Raw genomic sequence first — 21,404 nt, forward strand, 5'->3', positions numbered from 1 at the left:
GTGTGCTTGTAAATAGGGGCAACACGGTAAGTTGTGCGTTGTTAGGATGAAAGCATGTTAGTGTGTTTTATTACGCTTATGTACTCAGCATTGCTGATTGTGTGTTTGTATGTTTGTTTGGCCTTGTCTTTACCTTGGCCCTACGACGACTCATTTCTAATGGCGAGTAGTGGGGACAAGTAGAGAGAAGCTTTTCAGGTGATTTAGCTTATTCATGAAAGGCATGAGTGAAGAGCGAATCATGCTTAGTTCTCATAGGAATATACTGTGTTTTATTTGTCTTGAATATTATTTATTTTATTTTGATCATAAGACTAATGCAAAGGTTTTAAATATTGTTTGGTTTTTAAGGGCCTACAGTGGTTCCAAGTTGTAGGTTGACTTTGTTTGACTTATTTTGACTTTTTTTTTCGTTTGGTTTGACTTTTTAAGTTAACTTGTTTTAAATGGTTTTAAAAGTATTCTTTCGTTGTGTGTGAGTCTTTGATATTTGCCTTAGTCGTCACTACAAGAATGAAGCAAATTTCCGATGGAAATTACGTCCCTCGGAAAAAGGCACCTTTTCCGAGGGAAATGGATCCGTTGGAAAACTGGGGGATTTCCGACGGATTCCTGCAATTTCCGATGGAAATATCCGCCGGAAAATTTCCGAGGGAATGATTCCGTCGGAGAAAGTCATTTCCGACAGATTTTCGACGGAAATTTCCGCCGGAAAATGGTTGAACCTTGGATACCAATTTCCGACGGAAATTTTTGTCGGAAATCCGTCGGAAAATAGTTCTGTGCATAGGAAACCATTTTGTCTGACGGAAATTTCCGTCGGAAGATTTGCGGATCTAAAATCAGAAAACTTCCATTCGTTTTCACTTTTCCCGGTTTTTTTCATTCCTTCGTCCTTCACGCCTCTTCATTCCTCCATTGTTGTTCACGCCCATTCCTCCATTGCTCTTCACGCTCCATTCAACCCACAACCAAAAACCCAAAATCACGAACCCGACATTAATAATCCGGTTAGTTTTTTTAATGTTAATGTTTATCTTAATTTATTAGTTTAATTTTTAATATGTAATGTTAATGTTAATGTTAATGTAAGGTGTATGTTAGTTTATTAGTTTAATTTTTAATATAATGTAGGTTGATTATTGATATGTTAATTATGTTTTTATGTTAGTTTAATTTTTAATATAATGTATGTTGGTTATTGATATGTTAATTATGTTTTTATGTTAGTTTAATTAGTTTAGTTTATTAGTATAATGTATATGTTAGTTTAGTTTAGTTTAGTTTAGTTTAGTTTAATTTAGTATAATGTATATGTTAGTTTAGTATAATGTATATTAGTTAAGTATAATGTATGTTAGTTTATATTAGTATAATGTATGTTATTAGTTTAGTTTATATTAGTATAATGTATGTTATTAGTTTAGTTTAATGTACGTTAGTTTAGTTAAGTTAAGTTTAGTATAATGTATGTTAGTTTAGTTTGGTATAATGTATGTATGTTAGTTTAGTTTAGTTTAGTTTTGTTTAGTTTAGTACAATATATGTTAGTTTAGTTTGGTATAATGTATGTATGTTAGTTTACTTTCGTTTAGTTTAGTATAATGTATGTTAGTTTAGTTTAGTTTAGTATAATATATGTTAGTTTAGTTTAGTATAATGTATGTTAGTTTAGTTTAGTATAATGTATGTATGTTAGTTTAGTTTAGTATAATGTATATATGTTAGTTTAGTGTTTCAATATTCTAAAAATGTTTGAAATGAATAATTTTCATAATCATACGCTTAGATATATACCCGTTGAAGTTAGAATCATGAAACGAAGAGAGCGGAGCTGGATGTATGATAGATTGGATGGGCGTTCTATTAAGCCTGAGTTCTTGAAAGGGGTAGAGGAATTCATACAGTTTTGCGAAGATCATCGTAAGACTGCAAAGAATGAATATAGGTGTCCTTGTGTTAAATGCAATAATAGACGTTTTCAAGATCCGAACACAGTAAGAATTCATTTGTACAGTAAGGGATTCACTCCTCGTTACTGGGAGTGGCTGTGTCAAGGGGAAGGGTTACCTGAATCCTCAGTAGAAGGCCAATCAAATGAATATCGTGATATGGTTATGGATGTTGTTGGTCATAATTATGATCGATCGGGTACTGAAGAGGAGGAGCCTAACGCTGAAGCAAAGCGTTTTCTTGATTTGTTGAAGGCGTCTGAACATCCATTGTATGAAGGGAGTTCGATGTCAGTTTTGGAGGTGGCGGAAAGAATTACTAGCTTAAAGTGTGAGTACAATTTTTCGCACAGGTGTGTTGATGGGTTCGTTTCATTGTTGACAGAAGCGATCCCTGGCAACAGCCGTTTGGGTGAGACATTCTACGATGTTAAGAAGGTTGTTAAGGGGTTGGAGCTGCCGCATGAAAAGATTCATGCATGCCCTAAGGGATGTATGTTGTTTTGGAAAGAAGATGCTGAGCTTCCTACATGTAGAGTGTGTGGCAGTGATCGATACAAAAGAACTTTTAAAGGCAGCTTGGTTCCAAAGAATGCGTTATTTTATTTCCCGATCACATCTAGGTTGCAAAGGATGTTTGCAACGAAGAACATTTCAGAGGAAATGAGTTGGCATGCAAATAATCCTCGTGTCAAAGGCATGATGGCACACCCTAGTGACACTGAAGCTTGGAGACAGCTTGATACCTTCTTCCCAGAACTTGCCTCGGATCCACGGAATGTTCGACTAGGGCTGTGTACAGATGGTTTTGCTCCTCATGGTAAGTTCGGGGGTCAGTACTCTTGTTGGCCCGTGATTTTGACCCCATACAATTTGCCTCCCTCAATGTGTATGAAAAGGCAGTTCATGTTCTTGTCACTGATAGTCCCTAGTCCCAAAAATTCGAAGGGAAATTTAGATGTGTACATGCAACCACTGATGTAAGAGCTGAAACAGTTGTGGGAAGTTGGCGCAAGTACCTATGATATATCAAAGAAACAAAATTTCAATTTGAGAGCAGCCATCCTATGGACCATTAGTGACTTCCCTGCATATGGTATGTTGTCTGGATGGTCCACGGCTGGTAAGAAGGCTTGCCCGTACTGCATGGAAAAAAGCAAGGCATTTTGATTGCAGCATGGCGGAAAAGTTTCGTGGTTTGATTGTCATCGTCAATTTGTTCCTGCAGATCATCCTTTCCGAAAAAGTAAAACAGCATTTTGCATAAACAGAGTTGAAAAAGGCTCACCGCCGCACATCATGTCAGGGGAGGAACTTTGGGAATGTGTAAAAGACCTTCCGAGGGCCACCAATGGGCTTGAATCACTGCAAGAGTTGAAAAAGGAAAAGAAAGGGTGGTTCAAGCAAAGTTGCTTGTGGGAGCTTACGTATTGGAAGCATTTGTTGATTCGTAACAACTTAGATGTCATGCACATTGAAAAAAACTTCTTTAATCAAATATTTCACACTGTAATGGATGTGAGAAGACAAACTTCTAACACACCTTCGGCCAGAAATGATATTGCCAAATATTGTAGGCGACCTCAACTTCATGTACAGGCTGATGACAGAGGGAATGAGGTCATGCCAAAGACCACATTCTGCCTCGATAAGGGTCAGAGGAGGGTTTTGTGTGAGTGGGTTCGTGACCTGCGATTCCCTGACGGTTACGCCTCCAATTTGAGCAGATGTGTAGATCTGCAGGCGTGTAGAATACACGGAATGAAAAGCCATGATTGACACGTGTTCATGGAGAGGTTATTACCTGTCGCATTGAGAGAATTGCTCCCTATTCATGTCTGGAATGCAATTACAGAGATCAGTCAATTCTTTAGAGACTTGTGTTGCTACACAATCACAGTCAGTGACATGGAACAGCTGGAAAAGAACATTGCCGAGATCCTTTGCAAACTGGAGAAGATTTTTCCACCTGCATTCTTCAACTCCATGGAGAATTTACCCATTCACTTACCGTACGAGTCAAAGTTAGCTGGACCTGTGCAGTATCGATGGATGTATCCATTCGAGAGGTAATGAACCCTTGATTTAGTTGTTGAGCAATCACAAATTCACCGTTTAAAATCATAATATACTTTAATTTCAGGTTCCTGAACCATATAAAACGGAAAATTGGCAACAAGGCTCGTGTTGAAGGTTCGATATGCAGCTCTTACCTAACTAAGGAGATATCAAATTTCTGCTCAAATTACTTCCAGCCGTCAGTTGACACAAAAACACGAGATCTGGGTCGGAATGTGAATGCTGATGTTGACACCTCCCTCGACACCAATGACATCCCAGAACTGTTTACGGAGGACACCGGTCGTGTGTCAACTGAGGGAAAATTGAGGTGGTTAGATGAAAAGGAATTTCAACGTGCACACTTATTTGTTTTATCAAACAGTGGCATATTAGGTGAATATGAAAGGTAATCCACAGTAACTAAATTGTTTCCATCATATGATCACGTGTACTGAGTTTCACGGTCATTAACAAGTTCTTGCTATCGTAGCAGGAAGTTTGAGGACCATATTCTTAGCACCCGTCCTACTTTGCGTAGAGAAGTTGTATGGGAGACATTCGAAACACAGTTCCCTAATTGGTTTAGGGACAAGGTCAGACCACTCTCAAATATAGGGATAATTATTGACTTCTGTATGTACAATCCAACTCAATTTTAATAATCCAAATATGATGTATTTTAATTTTATCTAACACTAATAGGTAACTGAAGAGAAACCAAGATCTGATGTGTTGCAAGCTTTGGCTATGGGTCTGTTCAAGAAAGTTCGCACTTGGAGCCGAATATTTGTTAGCGGTTTCAATTTCCATACGCAAGACTATGACAGACATAAGGGCACGATCAATTACGGTGTGTGTGTGTCCAGTCAAGATGGAGGAGAGTATTTTAGCATGTTACAAGACATTATTGAAGTTGTCTACACTGGTGTGATCCGTGAATACAAGACCATCTTGTTTAGGTGTAGTTGGATGGACTGTGGTAGGGGTATGAACATACATGAACAATACAAGCTTGTTGACGTGAATCACACTAAGAAATTCCCCAAATATGACCCATTCGTGCTGTCTTACCAAGTTGGTCAGGTATATTATGCACTATATCCGAGCCTCAAACGTGATCGGTTTCAATGGTGGGCTGTATTTAAAACGCAGGCAAGGTCCGTTGTGGATGCTCCTGTTGACCCGGAGTTCTTGCAAGGAACACAAACACGGGAATGCAGTACACTCTGCCCACCAACTGATATCCCAGACTACGGTGACGATGGTCATGCATTTGTTGTCTCCGAGGGTGAGGACGATGATATTGTGTTTGCTTCTGAAGACGAATCAAGCGTCGGTTCAAGTGACAACGAAGAGGGCAGTGACGAGGATGAGGACGACATTGTTGTTTTTGATGATAGTACCGATGATAACAGTAGTGATCGCAATAGTGATAGTAATGAGTATTTAGTGATTGTAATGAAAAGTATTATTGATTATAATAAATGATTGTAATGAATAGCTGTATTGATTGATATGAGGAATGTAACTGTTAACCTATTTATGTCTGTATATTATGCCCTTGAACTGTTTTGTAGGGAAGCATGGCCGGAGGAAGAAAGGGAGATAGCTCGGGGAGGAAGACGCGAAGATCTCAACCTTACCCCTCGTACCATGTGTCAGACAATCAGCAGGCCCCCGAGACCGCTGAGGATGACTCTGAGACTGTTCAGGGTCTGGGTGACACTCAGGTACCAGATTCGCTTACTCAGCATGAGGATCTGTCACAGCCCCGGAGCTCAGGGCAGTCAGAGCACGCAGGAGGGGATCTAGTGCCACGCCTAGACCCGACCACGCTCTAGTAAGAATATTAGATCAGATGTTAAATGCATTTCGTGGTTCGTATTTCTAATTATCAAAAGCTACTAACGTCCTTTTTGTTGTTCTGAAACAGGTTGATGACCAAATAGTGAAGAAAGCCGTCTCCGGTTCGATCCAGGGGCACTATACGGCGCCTTGGAGGAACTATGGAGAGGTTGACGAGGCCACGAAAAGTCATTGGTGGAACTTGTTCAGGGTATGTACCAATACAATTGTGTATTATTTTATTTGAAAATTTTTTTGTTGTTACGTTTTACGAGTTTTGATTTTGCAGCAAAAATTTACGTGGTCACCGGAGCTGGACAGTCATGTACGATCGGCATTTAAAGCTCGGGCCGGTACCCGCCTTCGTGACATGTTTTACACTGTCACGAAGAAGATGAAAGGTGTGAGACCGTATTGGGTGTCAGAGGAAGTGCACAAGAAGATGATGGAGATTCCTGACTCTGATGACACGTACAAGAAGCGGTCCACACAGAACAAGCTGAACCGAAGAGGCGGTTCCATGGAGAATGAAGTGGAGGCAACCCACCTCCAGGGTTCCGTATCATCCGTACAGCATGCAAAACGGATGGTCAGTATATGAGAATTGTTGTTTTTGGTTTTGCAGTAATTAAGTTTACATATTAATGTGATTTATTTGTGTTTATGTGCAAAGGCAGTAGAAAACCAAGGGAAACTGCCATCCGCTGCTGATCTGTTCCTGAAAACGCACTTCAAGGATGTGCCGGGAAAACGAAAGGTTCCGGCAAACAAAAAGTCCAAGGAGATTGCGGTAATAAATTCATTAATTTAATGTCGCTAAAATTTAAATTCAGTAACTAGGCTATGTTGGTAAAATCATGAATACCGTCCCAAAACTTAGTGAAATGCTTATAAGGTTCGTTTTCAATGCATGAACACTTGTAACTAGGCTATATTGGTATGTTAGTGCAAGTTATAGGTTAATTTGATAAGAAATGTGAAAAATAGGCAAGGTAGAACCCTTTTTGGCTCATTTTCCCTTGAAAATCACGAATACTGTCCCAAAACTTAGTGAAATGCTTATAAGGTTCGTTTTCAATGCATGAACACTTGTAACTAGGCTATATTGGTATGTTAGTGCAAGTTATAGGTTAGTTTGATAAGAAATGTGAAAAATAGGCAAGGTAGAACCCTCTTTGGCCCCTTTTCTCTTGAAACATCATTATTTCTTAATATATCTCGTCAATTTTCTGCAGGAAACATATCATAAAATGGTTGAGGAAGCAAGCAGTCATGAGTCTTCCAAAAGCCAGGATGAATTGTACTGGGATGCAGTAGGCGGGCGTAACAAGAAAGGCCGAGTAAGGGGGCTTGGTCGAGGTACTGAGTTGTACTATCAATCCCAGTCCCGAGGATCTGGGTCCTCTCAGCAGTACCACCCGCCGTCGTCTGTTGTGGCTGAGATCGAGGCTCGGGTGCAAGCTCAAATGCAGGCCCAAATGCAGGCCCAGGTACAGGCTCAAGTGCAGGCCCAGGTACAAGCTCAAGTGTAGGCTCAAATGGCGGAACTTGAGCGGAGGAACAAAGAGATGATGGACGAGATGTTGAGTCGCATGACCGGACTCAACACTCCATTCACGTGTTCACGACGATGCCGCCGCAGCCGCGAGACCCTTGGGACGACGACCCCGGTTGTGGGGGAGGCCCGACTTCTTTTCCCGTCGTGTAGCTTTTTGTTTCTTTTCACGTATTGTACATAATTTGAGATACAATGTAGGTTATTTAACCAAACTGAATGTAATAATTATAATTATTAATTTATATTGATTGATTTATTTTCAAATGAAATTTTATTATGTTTTAAACAGATTACAGTAGCGAAGAACAGGTCAATATACAGAGGGGAAGTGGAAGCAAAAAATAAAAAATAGAAAATAAAAAAATTTCCGACGGAATACAGTGGGGATTATTTTCCGTCGGAAATCCTCATTGTTCCGACGGATTTTTTCTGTCGGAAAATTCCCCCTTTCCGGCGGATTTTTTCCGTCGGAAAATTCCCTCTTTTCCGGCGGATTTTTCCGTCATAAAATTCCCTCTTTTCCGGCGGATTTTTCCGTCGGAAAATTCCCCCTTTTCCGGCGGATTGTTTCCGTCGGAAAATGCTTTATTTACGACGGATTTTCCAGTCCGTCGAACATTTCCTTTCCCCCAGCCACCAAGCTCCGACGCCTTTTTTCCGTCGAAAATTCCATCGGAAACGACCTTTTTTCCGACGAAGGGTTTTCCGACAGACATTTTACGGCGGAATTCCGTCGGAAATGGTCATTTCCGACGGAAATGCCCTATTTTTTGACGGATAATTTTCGTCAGAAATAAGCTTAATTCTTGTTGTGCGTTTTCATGGTGGCGGTAATGTCTTAGATTTTCCTTTTTCGTATTTTAAAAGGGGCAAAATGGGTATTTTAACGAAAAGGAATTTCTAGGGTGTTACACAAGCACGTCTTCCTCAATTTCCAGAATTTTCCCCATATCCCTAACTAGAGCTTTCACATACTCATCTGATCTGCTATTGAAGGGTAAATTTTTAAGTCTAACCCAGAAAGGTGATAGAGTAATCTCCACCTCCTCCGGTTGTTCATCGCCCTCCGCCTCCTTCAAGAGAATTAGCATATTGTCAAAACACCATGGACGACCTTCCGAGATCTTCTCCTTATCTCTCCAATGGAACAGTTGGATCGTAAAAAGGTTAGGGCATAGCATCCTCATTGCTAATCCATGGGCAGGAGCCCAAATATTTGTAATAGTCTTCTTGAAAGCATCAAAATTATACGATCGATCCGTCAAAATTTTCCCACACAGCATTAGTTCAAGGTTTTCTTCCCCTTCGACAGGGTTAATTGTCCCTAAATCAACAGCCTCAACCTGGTAAATAGGATAAAACTATTTATCATTTTAGATTTTTAGGCAATATGGAGTATCATTTGGACTTTTCTAATGAAACGCGGTCCAAGTCCGGTTTATAACCCAACGTGCTAACTGATGTGCTGTATGACTGTATCATGTTTGCCCCTTTGATTAATCTAGAAAACTAACTTGAATTTTATTACACAACTTTCAAGATAACATCATGATGACAATGTAATGTTACCACGTAAAACTCGTATAAGGGAAAAGGACTAAGCTGACAATAGAGTATAAAGAACTCTTTTTTCATTTCACTTGTGTGGATTTACCCATTTTTAATACAGAATGAATTTTAACCTGGAGTGAAACACAAAAAAAAAAAAAAGGTACTAAGAATCAGAATTGGAATTCTGTTCATTAGCGCTAAAAGGGGCAGTCCAATAAGTTTTTACCGCAAACAGAATTTTCTCTCTTTGAAGAGGGCCATCTTCATGGTCTACTATTTGACTATCCCATTGTAATGCATCTGTTATCTTCTGTATCTTCACCAAATTATCGACATCATCTCGAAAAATTGCACTTCCTTCTGGCCTCAGTATCCTTTCCATCTCTAACAATATATCCTCCATCTCGCATCTGCATTACATCGACCAAATTATGGCGATATATAACCACTATATGCGATAGATACGTATAGAGTTGATCACAGGTCAAGTAAGAAGTTGAGTTGAAAAGCCGCCTACTTTGGGCTCAAGAGTCAAAGGGCCCAAATAGCAAGGTCCGAAACTTGTTTGCATATAATTGGGCTTTTCGGATAGAGTTGGTCCAAAAGTGATCAATTAACCTGTAGAATTGAGGAAACACATTTACAACAAGATATACATACCTATCATTATAGAGTGTAAAAACAGAATCTGCATGGAGGAGATCATAAGTCCTTGGATAAGTAGACATTGCTTCACACCTACAAAAAATATTGCACAGTTTATACTATACTTTCATCAAAGAAAAACTTAAATAAAATATATAATGCATTTTTATTTTTGTTACTTACCAACTTTGGTAAGTACCAATCAACCCCCTTTCATAGATGACTCCAAGAGTATTGATTGCTTCTACAGGAACAACATTCATCACCCAAACAGGATCATCCACCAAAGCCGCGGCAAATCCACCCAAATTCGCGTTCATGTCAAGAAGGTTTCGGTACCCTCCGTGTTGCCCTAGCTGGTTGTTCACAGTTTTATAGTAAGACACTCTCCTATTCCATAATTCCATGTCTTCTTGGAACATTTTCGGGGTAATCCCTTTTATAGTACCGCTGCTAATTCTTGGTGGTACTGCAGTTAATCTTTTAGGCCATTTTGCTAATTGTCCTCCTGCAACTTCTTCATCCTTCGAAACTTCTGGTAAAGGGATTTGACATGTCTCTAAGTTTGTGTACCTAAAATTTTGTTGCACAATATTGTTAACACAATGCTGAATGTTTCAAAAAGTAACTAGTTGCACAACTTCATAAGTTGGTCACCTAGTCACATATGTATCATTGATTAGTAAAATCATACGGAGTAAAATTAAATTAGTAACTTGCAAACATAAATTATTAATTCATGGTCAAAGTAAAAACAAGATATTATTTGCATCTTATATAAGTTAAAGTCCGCAATGATAAAGAAAAATGTAACAAGTATAAGCTAAACGTTAAGTTCTAGTAAAAGATGGTCTAAAACACGAAAAATGATTAATACATCTAAATATGCGACAAATACGAAGTAAAAGGGGAAGAAAGACCAACCAGGCCCGATCAGGGTCCGAAGCAGGGCAAAAATGTGGCATAGAATTAACTTTCTTGTTATGTTTGCAATTCATGTGATTGATTGGCTTCTGCCAAATAGCAATATCACCCTTCTCTATTACTTTGTTCCAACATAGACTTTTGGCTACACTTTCAATCCTAGTTTGCTGTGCATTCAAGTCTTCCCTGGTCCTCTCCCACCCCTTCCAATACTTCTTCCATCGGATAGGTGGGCCCGATAGGATCCAGTACCCTCCTGGTCGAAGTACTCTATCAACTTCTATCAAATATACTCCATCTGTTTCAAAATAATACAAAACACGACAAATAGCATAACAAAATTAATATGTGTAATGGGTATTCCTATTTTAAATGACACTAGTAGGATTTTTTTATTTTTTTTATGCAATACTTGTAGTACTCGTACCATATTGATCCCAAGGAATAAGGCAACGAGAGCAATGAGCCATGTCAAAAGCCCTAGAAGGATAAGGGAGTCTCTTAGAAGCAATAACACCAAGCAAAGCAGGAACACCGCGTTCTAGGGCGAATTGTACTTGAGCTTCATGAGTGTCCTTTGGTGCAAAGGACATTGTCAGTATGTTCCTTGACAACAAGTACGCTCCCCAACTTGCTACCTATTAGTAAACAAATTAAATTAACTAACTTTTTACCATCAAATCGTTTATTCTCTAAATAATTGAAGTAACTAATGGTATGATACATTATTTAGAATGCTATAGCATATGACTATGCTATGAAATACTCTCAGGTATGATACTATAGCTAAGATTTGTTCAAAATAAATTAAAAAAAAAAAATACTATATCTAAGATCCTGATCATATGATAGTTTGTACCAAATCCATATACAACTAAGATTCAGATCAAATGATATTTGTCAGCATAGTTATATATACATACAATCAAAATTGTGTTTTTCAAAATTTCAATTGATCTGATTAGTTGCACATTTTGCTTTTCAAATTCTATTACAAGACGATCTCATACAAGTGAATAATCACTCTATATTAATCTCATACAAGTGAAGTAAATGTTATAGTACGTGTACAAAACTCAACATGCTACTTAGACCATGTTCTATAAGTATTTATTGAAAGTTATTCTCATTTAATTTATTATAAAACTTCATTTATTATATTAGTAAAACTTAGACGATGAGAACATACCCATAATAACAAAAATAATCCGGACTTAACATCACACCAATTATTACTCCTTGAGAAAAAGAAAAAGAATAATAAAATTAAAAAAAAAAAAGCCACCCCAATTTTTGACTATTCTTCCAAGCACAAAAATCTGGACCATAAGACAAAAGATTCCACATGCACATACTTCTCTATTCCTCCTTGTCTAATTTACGTAACCCACTATTAACCAATCATAACATTATACATTACCTTAGAAAAAAGAAATATAACAAAATTCCAAAAATTTAATTTAATCACCCACAAAATACACTAGCATTCCAACAAAATTAATCAATACATTTTCTCAAAACAAAAATAATTATCATAATAGAATATACAAAAAAAATAAATAAACTTACCCCACAACCAGTATCAATGGCAGTCCTAATAGACCCATCATTAAGATTAATCAATTTAGCAATATCATCAATATATGCGTCTGCACCATTAGGAAACGTAGTCCCTCCTCCAGGGAATCTGAACCGGTCACCTTCGAACCGGATCCAATTCTGAACCGCTTTCTCGACCGTTAAATGTTTATGTGGTACGTTATTGTACCATACATAATCCCTACTAACGGGCCACTTAAACGGGCTTTTATACCCATTTGGGGCGGGTACCCGACATTTTAGGACCTCCAATTTTTTGGGACAGTGTCTTTCTCTATATATCAGTCTATCTTTTGTGAATTTTCTTGACCTCCTTTTATCCTCACACGGGGTGTATTCGCTGTACGTGATGTTGCACGGGGGATACACCCGTGTTTGGGCCGGGCTTGAAGTGGATAGTTCGTGGTCCGCTGTGTGGTGGGCAACGAAGTCTAGTGAGCCCGACCCGTATATGTTGTTGAAAGTGGTGGTAATACACGTTGTAGCGGTGGCAGGGCCACGACCACGGCCCTGCAATATTGCTAGGAGGTAGGAAAAGGAGCATAGGAAAACAATGGAAATTAAAGTGAGTATGTTGTGTTTATTGGTGTTTTTGATTATTTTGTTCCAATATGAGGATGAGGAAGAAGGTTTTGAAGTGGGGTGGTGTGGTGAGTCTAAACCTCCCATGTTTTTTTTGGGTGTTTGGATTTTGTTATATAAGATTTCTCTACTAGTGAGAGTATTTATTGGTGAAGGGAGTGAAGAAGAAAATGTTGAAATAAAATTGAGATTATATATTGATTTATGTGGTTATATATTAAGTAAAATCTCCTTTCAAAAAAAAAAAAAAAAAAAAAAATGTAATATCTTGTGATGGTTAGTTTAAGGGAATTTGGTTATATATTAAGTAAAAATCTAGCTTATAGGTTTTTGGAAAATGGTGAAAAGGTGTATTAATTTTTTGTGTGTTTTCAATTTGTGGGTGAGTTTTATGTGATGTTGATAGCTTTTAAGGGGAAAATAAAACATTACTCGTAAAGTTGTATCTATCGATATACGTATTACTAGTAAAATGCTACTCCATTCAATAAATGTTTAAAATTTGAAATAATAGGAGAAAACATTCATCTTAATTTAATGCAAAATATTACGAAATACATTCACTTTTAACGTTTTTGTATGATTCATACATTATTACGGATTAATTATTAATAACACTCCATACCTAGTTGACACAAATGAATTTTTATAAACAAAATTATAAAGTGTATAGAATTAGAGAAAAGATAAATACTTTAATAGAGTATTAGCAAAATTTGGTTTTGATAAGCGAAAATCTTGGGTGATTGGTCGGAGGTTGAAGGAAACCCGATTTTCTGAGCTTATCAATTTTTTCCTTGTTTTAAATATAAGTGAAAGTTGTATGATGATTGATGATGGATTCTAATAGATTAATTATATAAATTAAAAGTTAGATAGAAAAGGTAGTAAGTGGATTTTGACCATTATGTGTTAGATAAGAAAGTACTTGTAAATTAGAAATGCATTGTAGGATTGTAATCAAATAGAGAGTAAATAAAAATGGGCGATAATATAATGTGTAATCAATAAAAAAGAAATGAAGACAGTACGTAGTAATAAAGGTAAAGTCTTCAAGTATTGTATTAAGAAGATTGGGCTAAGTTTGGATTGATAAATAGAGCTTAAAAGTGCATATTATATGTGTCGTCCCTTTTTAGCTTTTATGCATGACTGTGTATGCCTATCTTTTCATAGGTTTCTTCGCATAGTAATCTTGCATAGATAGTCCATATACATTAGGTTAATTTAATTGACTTGTTAATATAGATTTGCTCTATAAACACTTAGTACAAGTGTACAACTATTCATCTATCTAGCCAGTAGCCAAGGCCCAAGTAACCATCTAGTGTGAAGACTGTAAGAATTGATGATGCTCAAAAAATTAACACAGTAACTTATTATGAGACTGTAATGACTTTTTCTAAAATGTGATAATTTTATATTTCTCACTTTCAAATAACTCTTAGCAAGATTTGATCTTGCTATTAAATGAACAGTCATGAAACCAATTAATTAAACGGTATGTAATTACCGAGTCAAATATTGACTGACTTTTATTATCTTTAAGTACTGCAATATCATACATATGAATGGCTTGTTTTAATATTGTTTGAGATCGTATAATTATTTATGCCACGCGTAATTAGTGTTTGAATAAGGCCAGTAAGTACTACTCCGTAAGCAAGTACTCATACCTACGTTATTCTTAAAAAATAAAGTCACTCTTGCCCACTACCTTGCATTGCTTGAATTGTCAATCAATTGTATGTACATTATATTAATTGCATGCATGCATGACTTGTAATCACATATAAACCCATCACATGATTACATAGGACCATATATACGTCCATATATACATAGGAGCATAGGACTAGCTAGCCTCGGCGAAATATAGTGGATCATAGGAAGTATAGAGCTGGCAAATGTTAAAAGGATTAGTAATTGAACAAACACCATCATTTATTCCAAACTTACAATTAAGAGCTGATTTGACAATTATAAGCTCCTTGCTTAATTATTTATGAGTTGATTTTGGACAAATTATCATTTAATTAGATTATATTCATTATGGGTACCTTTTTATTATGCTTTTTTTGTTTAACAACCTTAAATTATATACACACTATACATTACTTTATTATCCTTTTTTTAATTACTACGGAGTACTTCCTAATATATTGTTGGAGTATACTTTTCAATCTATTCTATATTTCTAATCTTTATTTAGTTATTGTGAAATAAATAGTAGTGCAAAATGGTGATAAACTTGTAATACGCCTTAAATCGCCCAATTTGCTAAGGTATTGTGTGTTTGGGCCTATTTTCAGCTAATTTCGTTTTCTATTTTGAGAATCCGGCCTATATAAACTAACTCATGCAGGCATGCAGCTAAGATTTAACCTAACCACTATTTTGTAATATGTATTTTTCTCAAGATACATAAAACTCTCATCTCACCTACACATAGACGTAGCTAATTAATCGTCAGTGAACCACGTAAATCTGTATTCTTATTTTTGTTGATTTCACAAATCTTTCTTGTATCAGTTATAATAGAAGTATGTCATTGTAACAATTATGATGTAAAATGGGAATATTGTTATTACACTGATTAAGAAACTAGAAGCAAGGAACAGCAGAACACCCTTACTCGGAGTACCTACAAAGAGTCAAAGAAAAACAAGTGGCTAAACTGAAAGACATGAGACATGACAATCCAACATGGAATGTAAACGTGCATGAAACAAAAGAAGTGGCTCCCGCATGTTTCTCCAAACCCATATACTAGTAAAATTTAATTGATCGATCAACTTGTAAGTTGTAACTATACATCAGAAAACATAGAGATGAAAATTATAGCTTGAATGAAAATGACTATTCTAATTCAGTTAATTAAAAATACAATATAGTATTTATATGGTTTCTTTATTTTCCTAGTTGAGAGACATCATTATGGGAGATTAATTTAATTTACTATATTTAAACACTATACTACTTAAGAACAAACTTTATCATGATAAATTCAGTATAGAGTTTATTGTTTCTAGAATTTTAGTTGTGTTATTATGAACCTTTGCAAGCAATTTATCTTATCTTAGTATTTTGTACTGGTACTATATTTCTTGTGATTTTTTTTTTTTTTTTTTTTTAAATTTAAAACTTGATCTCAATTCAATGAATTTATATTTCTATTTCCCAATTACTCTAGGTTTAAGGGGTTTGGCCCTTAATTCTCTAATTTAGTTATGTACTCCCTATCTAGGATAATTTACAGACTACCATATTACTTTAAATGAAGCGTTAAATGTCGCCCTCATTTTACATATTAATGCCCGCATTTTAATCTGAATAGACCATTTTGCCCCTCTTGTTTTCACTCTCATTTTCATTGGCAACCCTGAATTCCCCATTGAAAGTGGCTTATGAGCTTTCTACTCCGTTGAAGCATCATCCATTAAAGTGGGCTTATGAGCTTTTTCCTTCATAACTTCATTGAAGCAGCTTCTGACTTTCTCCACATTGAAGCACCACCGTCTCCCCCACCAATTACTAACCCCACCGTTATCACTATCTCCTCACCAACCACCACCACTAACAATAACAGCCACCAGCCACACCACCACCATCAGAGGCTTCAGAGTTTTTTAGTTAAAAAAAAAAAAAAAAAACGCCCAAATATATCGTAACGCGCAGGTGAAAACGCTTGGATTTTTCGTTCCCACCTGTAGGTTACGAGATATCTAGGCGTTTTCACCTGAGGTTTATGAGAATTTTGGGCGTTTCTCGGCCGCCATCAGAAAGTCCTCCACACCCCCACCTTGCTTCTCTGCCGCAAAGTCTTTGAACTTAAAAGTCCTAATTTTTTTGTTGATTATGGATTTCCAAAGGTCTCAATCATATATCGGGGGAATAATTTATGTTGTTACACGTAAAATTTGTCATATTGATTGTTGTGATAATTTGGGAATCATGATGTATTACTTTTTTTGATGCAAATGTATAATTTATTACTATATTGGAATGATTGTGTGTTCAATGGATGAAAGCTCATAAGCCACCTTTAATGGAGAATTCAGAGGTGAATAGGTGATGGCTGGATGAGAGTGAGAAGGAAAGGGGGTCAAAATGGTCTATTTAAGACTTTAAGTTAAAATACGGATATTAGTATGTAGAATGAGGGCGACGCGCGACGTTTAACAACACCCTTTAATGATATATAATAATAATAATATGATTGGTTCATTTTTTCCTGTTATAAAATGACCACAATTAGTCTTATAATATCTACAATGTAAATATAAATTTTGAAAATTTTAATCCAACATAAAATAAATATTTTTTAAGAAACTATAAAATAAAAATAAAAATTATATAAATGAAATTAAAAATTTGATAAATAAAAAAAAATGTTGATAATACTAATTAATATCAATAATAAATTAATATAATTTATTATTTGAAATAAATATGTTAATTATGAATTATATAATCATTAAAATATTATGGTACTCATATTTCAAACGACTAGTGTAAAATTTAAAAATTATACGAAATATTATTTTATCATTTATATTATGTCAAGTATGTAGTTACATGATTTACGCCATTGTGCTTTACTAATCTTATTCCTAAATTATCGAAAGGATAAGCATCAATATTGTGAAAAAGTCATTCTACAACTTTGACTGACTGACTGCAATGAATATACTCCAAACGTGAAAAATATTCAACGTTTTTTAGGGGTTAGAATTAAATATCCATTGGCAAAGCACGAGTTCATATCAAAATAGATTTTTTTTTTTTTTTTTTTTGACACACATATCAAAGAAGAATTTGACCGCATACAAATTCATTACATAATTAATTTCATCAACAAACTCAACCAAAAATAATTTTGATATATGTTTGATGTTACTAATAAAAAAGTATAAAATTTAGGACACCAAAATGAATTACTAAACTACATTATACCATAGTGAAAAAGTATAAATATTCATGTTGGGTTATGAGTGAGTATTGGGCTCTTGTTGAGTTGGGTTAGGGGTAGTCCAATAAGTTTTAATTCCAAAAAGGAGCTTCTCCCTTTTAAGTGGCCCATCTTCATGGTTTACTACTTGACTATCCCATTCTAATGCATCTGTTATCTTCTTAATCTTCACTAATACATCCACGTCATCCCGGATTATCACGCTTCCTTTTGGCCTTAAAATCCTGTCCATTTCCAGCAAAATATCTTCCATTTCACACCTGCACCACAAAGCGACACAATTAGAAAAATTTACAATATCTTTTCGGATAATAGTATACACGAAAATTATGTTAGACAAAAAAAGTTTTTAAGGGGAATGTAACCAAATAACGTAACACTTTGTCAAATAAAAGGTTTGTAACATTTACGTACCTGTCTTTATAGAGTGTGAAAATTGAATCAGCGTGGATAAAGTCATAAGTTCTTGGATAAGTAGACATAGCTTCACACCTGCAACAAAACATCACATTACTCTTAGTCTCTTACAATAAGAAAACACTAAAATTAGGGCAGTCTAATTACTCTGTGACATTGTACTATGTTAATTTTCACATACCAGCTTTGATAAGTTCCAATCAACCCCCTTTCATAGATGACTCCAAGAGTATTAACCTTAGCTTCCACAGGAACTACATTCATCACCCAAACAGGATCATCAACCAAAGCCGCGGCAAAACCACCAAAGTACGCGTTCATGTCTAGGAGGTTCCGGTACCTTCCCGGCTGCCCTAGCTGATAATTCACTTTCTTATAATATAACATTCTTCTCTTCCATAATTTTATGTCTTCTTGGAACATTTCTGGGGTTACTCCATTAACTGATCCACTGTTAATTCTTGGTGGGATTGCTGTCAATCTTTTTGGCCATTTTGCTAATTGTCCTCCTCCAACTTCTTGATTTGCTGATACTTCTGGTAAAGGTGTAAGACAAGTTTGCAAATCTGTGTACCTAGAGATTTGTTGGATAATATTGTTAATTCCAAGGATCAATATATATTTCAAGAATAAATAAAGAAATATACTAGCTAATGCTATAATAAGTTGTACAAAAATGTTTTTAATTGGAATAACTAAATTTTTGTACCAACCACATATTTGTGTCAAACTTTTGCGGCTTGGCATGACCTAATTCATCTACTTTTTTTGGACACAATCTTTGTCCATGTTTAATTAGTTGAAAATTGTATATCAATGTTCACATTTACTATGTAACTAACCACAGAGTGGTAAACAAGTGGTGTGGATGTCAACTATCTAATCGGTTTAAGTATGAAATTTACATACTCAAAATTACGAAGTAAGAATTTGAAAGGAAGGACTTACCAAGCCAAATCCGGATCCTGAGTCGGGCATAAAGGTGGGTTTGGGTTATCAGTTTGTGTTCGTCTACAGTTGAAGTGGTTGATTGGTTTTTGCCAAATAGCAATATCATCCTTCTCTATGACTTTCTTCCAGCAAAGATTTTTTGCCAAATTCTCTATTCTACTTTGCTCTGCATTCAAGTCTTCCTTACTCCTTTCCCACGACTTCCAACTCCGTTTCCACCGAATTGGTGGACCGGATAGGATCCAATACCCGCCTGGCCGGAGCACTCTATCAACCTCTATCAAGTATACTCCATCTGCCAATATTTCGTACCAGTTAAAACAACATATATATAGACAATGTAGCATTACATATTGCAATAATACTCGAATATATGATGGGATGGGAAAAGTACCATATTGGTCCCAAGGAATAAGGCAACGGGAACAATGAGCCATATCATAGGCTCTAGATGGATAAGGGAGCCTCTTAGAAGCCATGACACCAATCAAAGCAGGGACGCCGCGTTCTAGGGCGAATTGAACTTGTGCTTCATGGGTGTCTCTTGGTGCAAATGACATTGTCAATATGTTCCTTGATAGCAAGTATGATCCCCAACTAGCTACCTACTTATGGTAAGATTACCATGGTACAACAAAAGTAAAGTTAAATCGCACATTATTTAATTCTCTATATAATGTTATCATGATTTTGTTCCATAATCCCGTGAAGGTTCAATTATTCAGTATAATGTACTTTATATACTTTTTTAGTCACTTGACGGCGAGACCTTATTTTCACTTATTTGTAAGCACACTTGTATTCCGTTGTTCAAATCTATGTTACGGAGTATTAACTAATTACCACAAATCAACATAAATAGGTACTTACCCTTTTATAACATAAATTTACCCAAACCATTAAGTAAGATAAAATGAACCAAATAAAGTTTGACAATTGTCTAAACTAATTCCCCAAGCATCTTACTTTACCTTCCTTTATCTAAAGTGTAAAGACAACACTAAAGACAGTTATACAATTGAAATAATTAGGCTTTGAATTAAAAAATTAATAAAGTAAAAAAATAAAAAATAAATAAGCTTACCCCACAACCAGTATCAATGGCAGTTCTAATAGCCCCATCTTGAAGGTTGACCAACTTAGCAATATCATCAATATATGCATTTGCACCATTTCTAAACATGGTCCCACCTCCAGGGAACTTGAACCTGTCTCCTTCAAACCGGATCCAATTCTGACCCGCTTTCTTCACGGTTAACTCTTTGTGTGGTACGTTATTGTACCAAGCATAGTCTCTACTAACGGGCCACGTAAACGGCTTCTTATACCCGTATGGCGCCGGTATCCGACACTTTAGGAGCTCCGTTTTTGCTGGGCAATGTCGCTCCAAATGCATTAAACGGGTTCTATTTAACTTTAACGATCGTTTTGGATCCTCACAAGGGGTGTATTCGATGTAGTTAGTGTTACACGAGGGGTAGGTTCGGGTTTGTAGTAAGCCCGAGCCTTTGGACATCGATGGATCATTCTCCGCCACGTGATGGGCGGAGAAGTCCAACAATTTGGGAACTTGGGTTGGGGTAGTGAGGTTGTTTGTGGTGCAGGTGACAATTGCGGCAGGGGTGGAAGGTTCACCACTGCCGCGTTGCCACCTGCCTAAAAGATAGGAGGAACATAGGATTGTAACGATGGTTAGTGCATAGATGTGATTGATTTTCCTCCAAAAAGGAAAAATCTTGTAAGTTGTGTCTAAACCCCTCATGAAATTTTTATTTATTTATTTATTTTTCTCTTTCCTAAATTGTGAGAGATTGTTTGTAAGGGAAGGTCAGGAAGTGGTGAAATAATGTTGGAGTTGTGAAGTAGTTTAACTTTTGAAAAAGGTGTGCTTAAGGGTGAATTTATTGGTGAAGACTAGACAGTAGTGAGTAGTGATGGTTCGAGATAAAATAAAAGATGTAGCTTTATTTGATTTGAATCTAGTTGAGAATATCGATGGATAGCAAAACTTGTAGCACTAAAAGACTACTACAGTAACATTTTACTAAACTACAAACTTTAAGATTCCTTCTTTCCAAAACATTATGCTAGTATAGTAGTACGTGTATGTCTGTATGTTATCATGGTCTCAAAGTTCATTATTTTATTTGATCAGTAACATTATCAACTTGATCGTTTAATTTGAACTAGCTTCGTATCAATTTAATCCAAATAGAGGGAGTACTGCTGAAAATTTTGAGCTATTATTAAAATTTAATAATCTAAATCTATAGATTAAGACAAAACTAACAAGATATGTGACTGAGTTTGATTAATGTCGACGTTCTTATTTAAGGGTGTTTAAAAA

General features: G+C 36.1%; 3 protein-coding genes across 3 annotated transcripts; 1 reads left to right on the top strand and 2 right to left on the bottom strand.

Moving 5' to 3' along the window:
- The first annotated feature begins 1,814 nt into the window (after positions 1 to 1,814).
- Positions 1,815 to 3,731, top strand: LOC110697352. The gene is made up of 2 exons (XM_021874734.1): positions 1,815 to 2,772; positions 3,181 to 3,731. The coding sequence occupies exons 1-2, from the start codon at positions 1,815 to 1,817 to the stop codon at positions 3,729 to 3,731; spliced, it is 1,509 nt and encodes a 502-aa protein (XP_021730426.1).
- Positions 3,732 to 9,005: 5,274 nt separating this feature from the next.
- LOC110697093 (probable methyltransferase PMT15) lies at positions 9,006 to 12,909 on the bottom strand. The gene is made up of 6 exons (XM_021874437.1): positions 12,106 to 12,909; positions 10,964 to 11,174; positions 10,537 to 10,834; positions 9,796 to 10,185; positions 9,628 to 9,705; positions 9,006 to 9,377 (listed from the first exon to the last, which is right to left on the bottom strand). The coding sequence occupies exons 1-6, from the start codon at positions 12,802 to 12,804 to the stop codon at positions 9,131 to 9,133; spliced, it is 1,923 nt and encodes a 640-aa protein (XP_021730129.1). The 5' UTR covers positions 12,805 to 12,909; the 3' UTR covers positions 9,006 to 9,130.
- Positions 12,910 to 17,490: 4,581 nt separating this feature from the next.
- On the bottom strand, positions 17,491 to 21,316 carry LOC110697095 (probable methyltransferase PMT16). Its single transcript, XM_021874438.1, has 6 exons — positions 20,142 to 21,316; positions 19,452 to 19,662; positions 19,055 to 19,352; positions 18,288 to 18,680; positions 18,104 to 18,181; positions 17,491 to 17,949 (listed from the first exon to the last, which is right to left on the bottom strand). Exons 1-6 carry the CDS (start codon positions 20,817 to 20,819, stop codon positions 17,706 to 17,708), a joined length of 1,902 nt encoding a protein of 633 aa, XP_021730130.1. The 5' UTR covers positions 20,820 to 21,316; the 3' UTR covers positions 17,491 to 17,705.
- Positions 21,317 to 21,404: the final 88 nt, after the last annotated feature.

The sequence above is a fragment of the Chenopodium quinoa genome, unplaced genomic scaffold, assembly GCF_001683475.1.
Source record: "Chenopodium quinoa cultivar QQ74 unplaced genomic scaffold, ASM168347v1, whole genome shotgun sequence".
Classification (NCBI taxonomy): Eukaryota; Viridiplantae; Streptophyta; class Magnoliopsida; order Caryophyllales; family Amaranthaceae; genus Chenopodium; species Chenopodium quinoa.

What these genes read in the sequence shown, in the direction of transcription:
- LOC110697095 (XM_021874438.1), bottom strand. Translation starts at nt 20,819, where the DNA reads ATGAGGGGTTTAGACACAACTTACAAGATTTTTCCTTTTTGGAGGAAA. An exon ending in TATTCCTTGGGACCAATATG is followed by an intron (nt 19,353 to 19,451) that starts GTACTTTTCCCA and finishes AAATATTGGCAG; the next exon opens with ATGGAGTATACTTGATAGAG. An exon ending in CAGGATCCGGATTTGGCTTG is followed by an intron (nt 18,681 to 19,054) that starts GTAAGTCCTTCC and finishes ACAAATCTCTAG; the next exon opens with GTACACAGATTTGCAAACTT.
- LOC110697352 (XM_021874734.1), top strand. Translation starts at nt 1,815, where the DNA reads ATGAAACGAAGAGAGCGGAGCTGGATGTATGATAGATTGGATGGGCGT. An exon ending in AGATGGTTTTGCTCCTCATG is followed by an intron (nt 2,773 to 3,180) that starts GTAAGTTCGGGG and finishes TTGTTCCTGCAG; the next exon opens with ATCATCCTTTCCGAAAAAGT.
- LOC110697093 (XM_021874437.1), bottom strand. Translation starts at nt 12,804, where the DNA reads ATGGGAGGTTTAGACTCACCACACCACCCCACTTCAAAACCTTCTTCC. An exon ending in CCATTGATACTGGTTGTGGG is followed by an intron (nt 11,175 to 12,105) that starts GTAAGTTTATTT and finishes GTTTACTAATAG; the next exon opens with GTAGCAAGTTGGGGAGCGTA. An exon ending in TCGGACCCTGATCGGGCCTG is followed by an intron (nt 10,186 to 10,536) that starts GTTGGTCTTTCT and finishes ACAAAATTTTAG; the next exon opens with GTACACAAACTTAGAGACAT.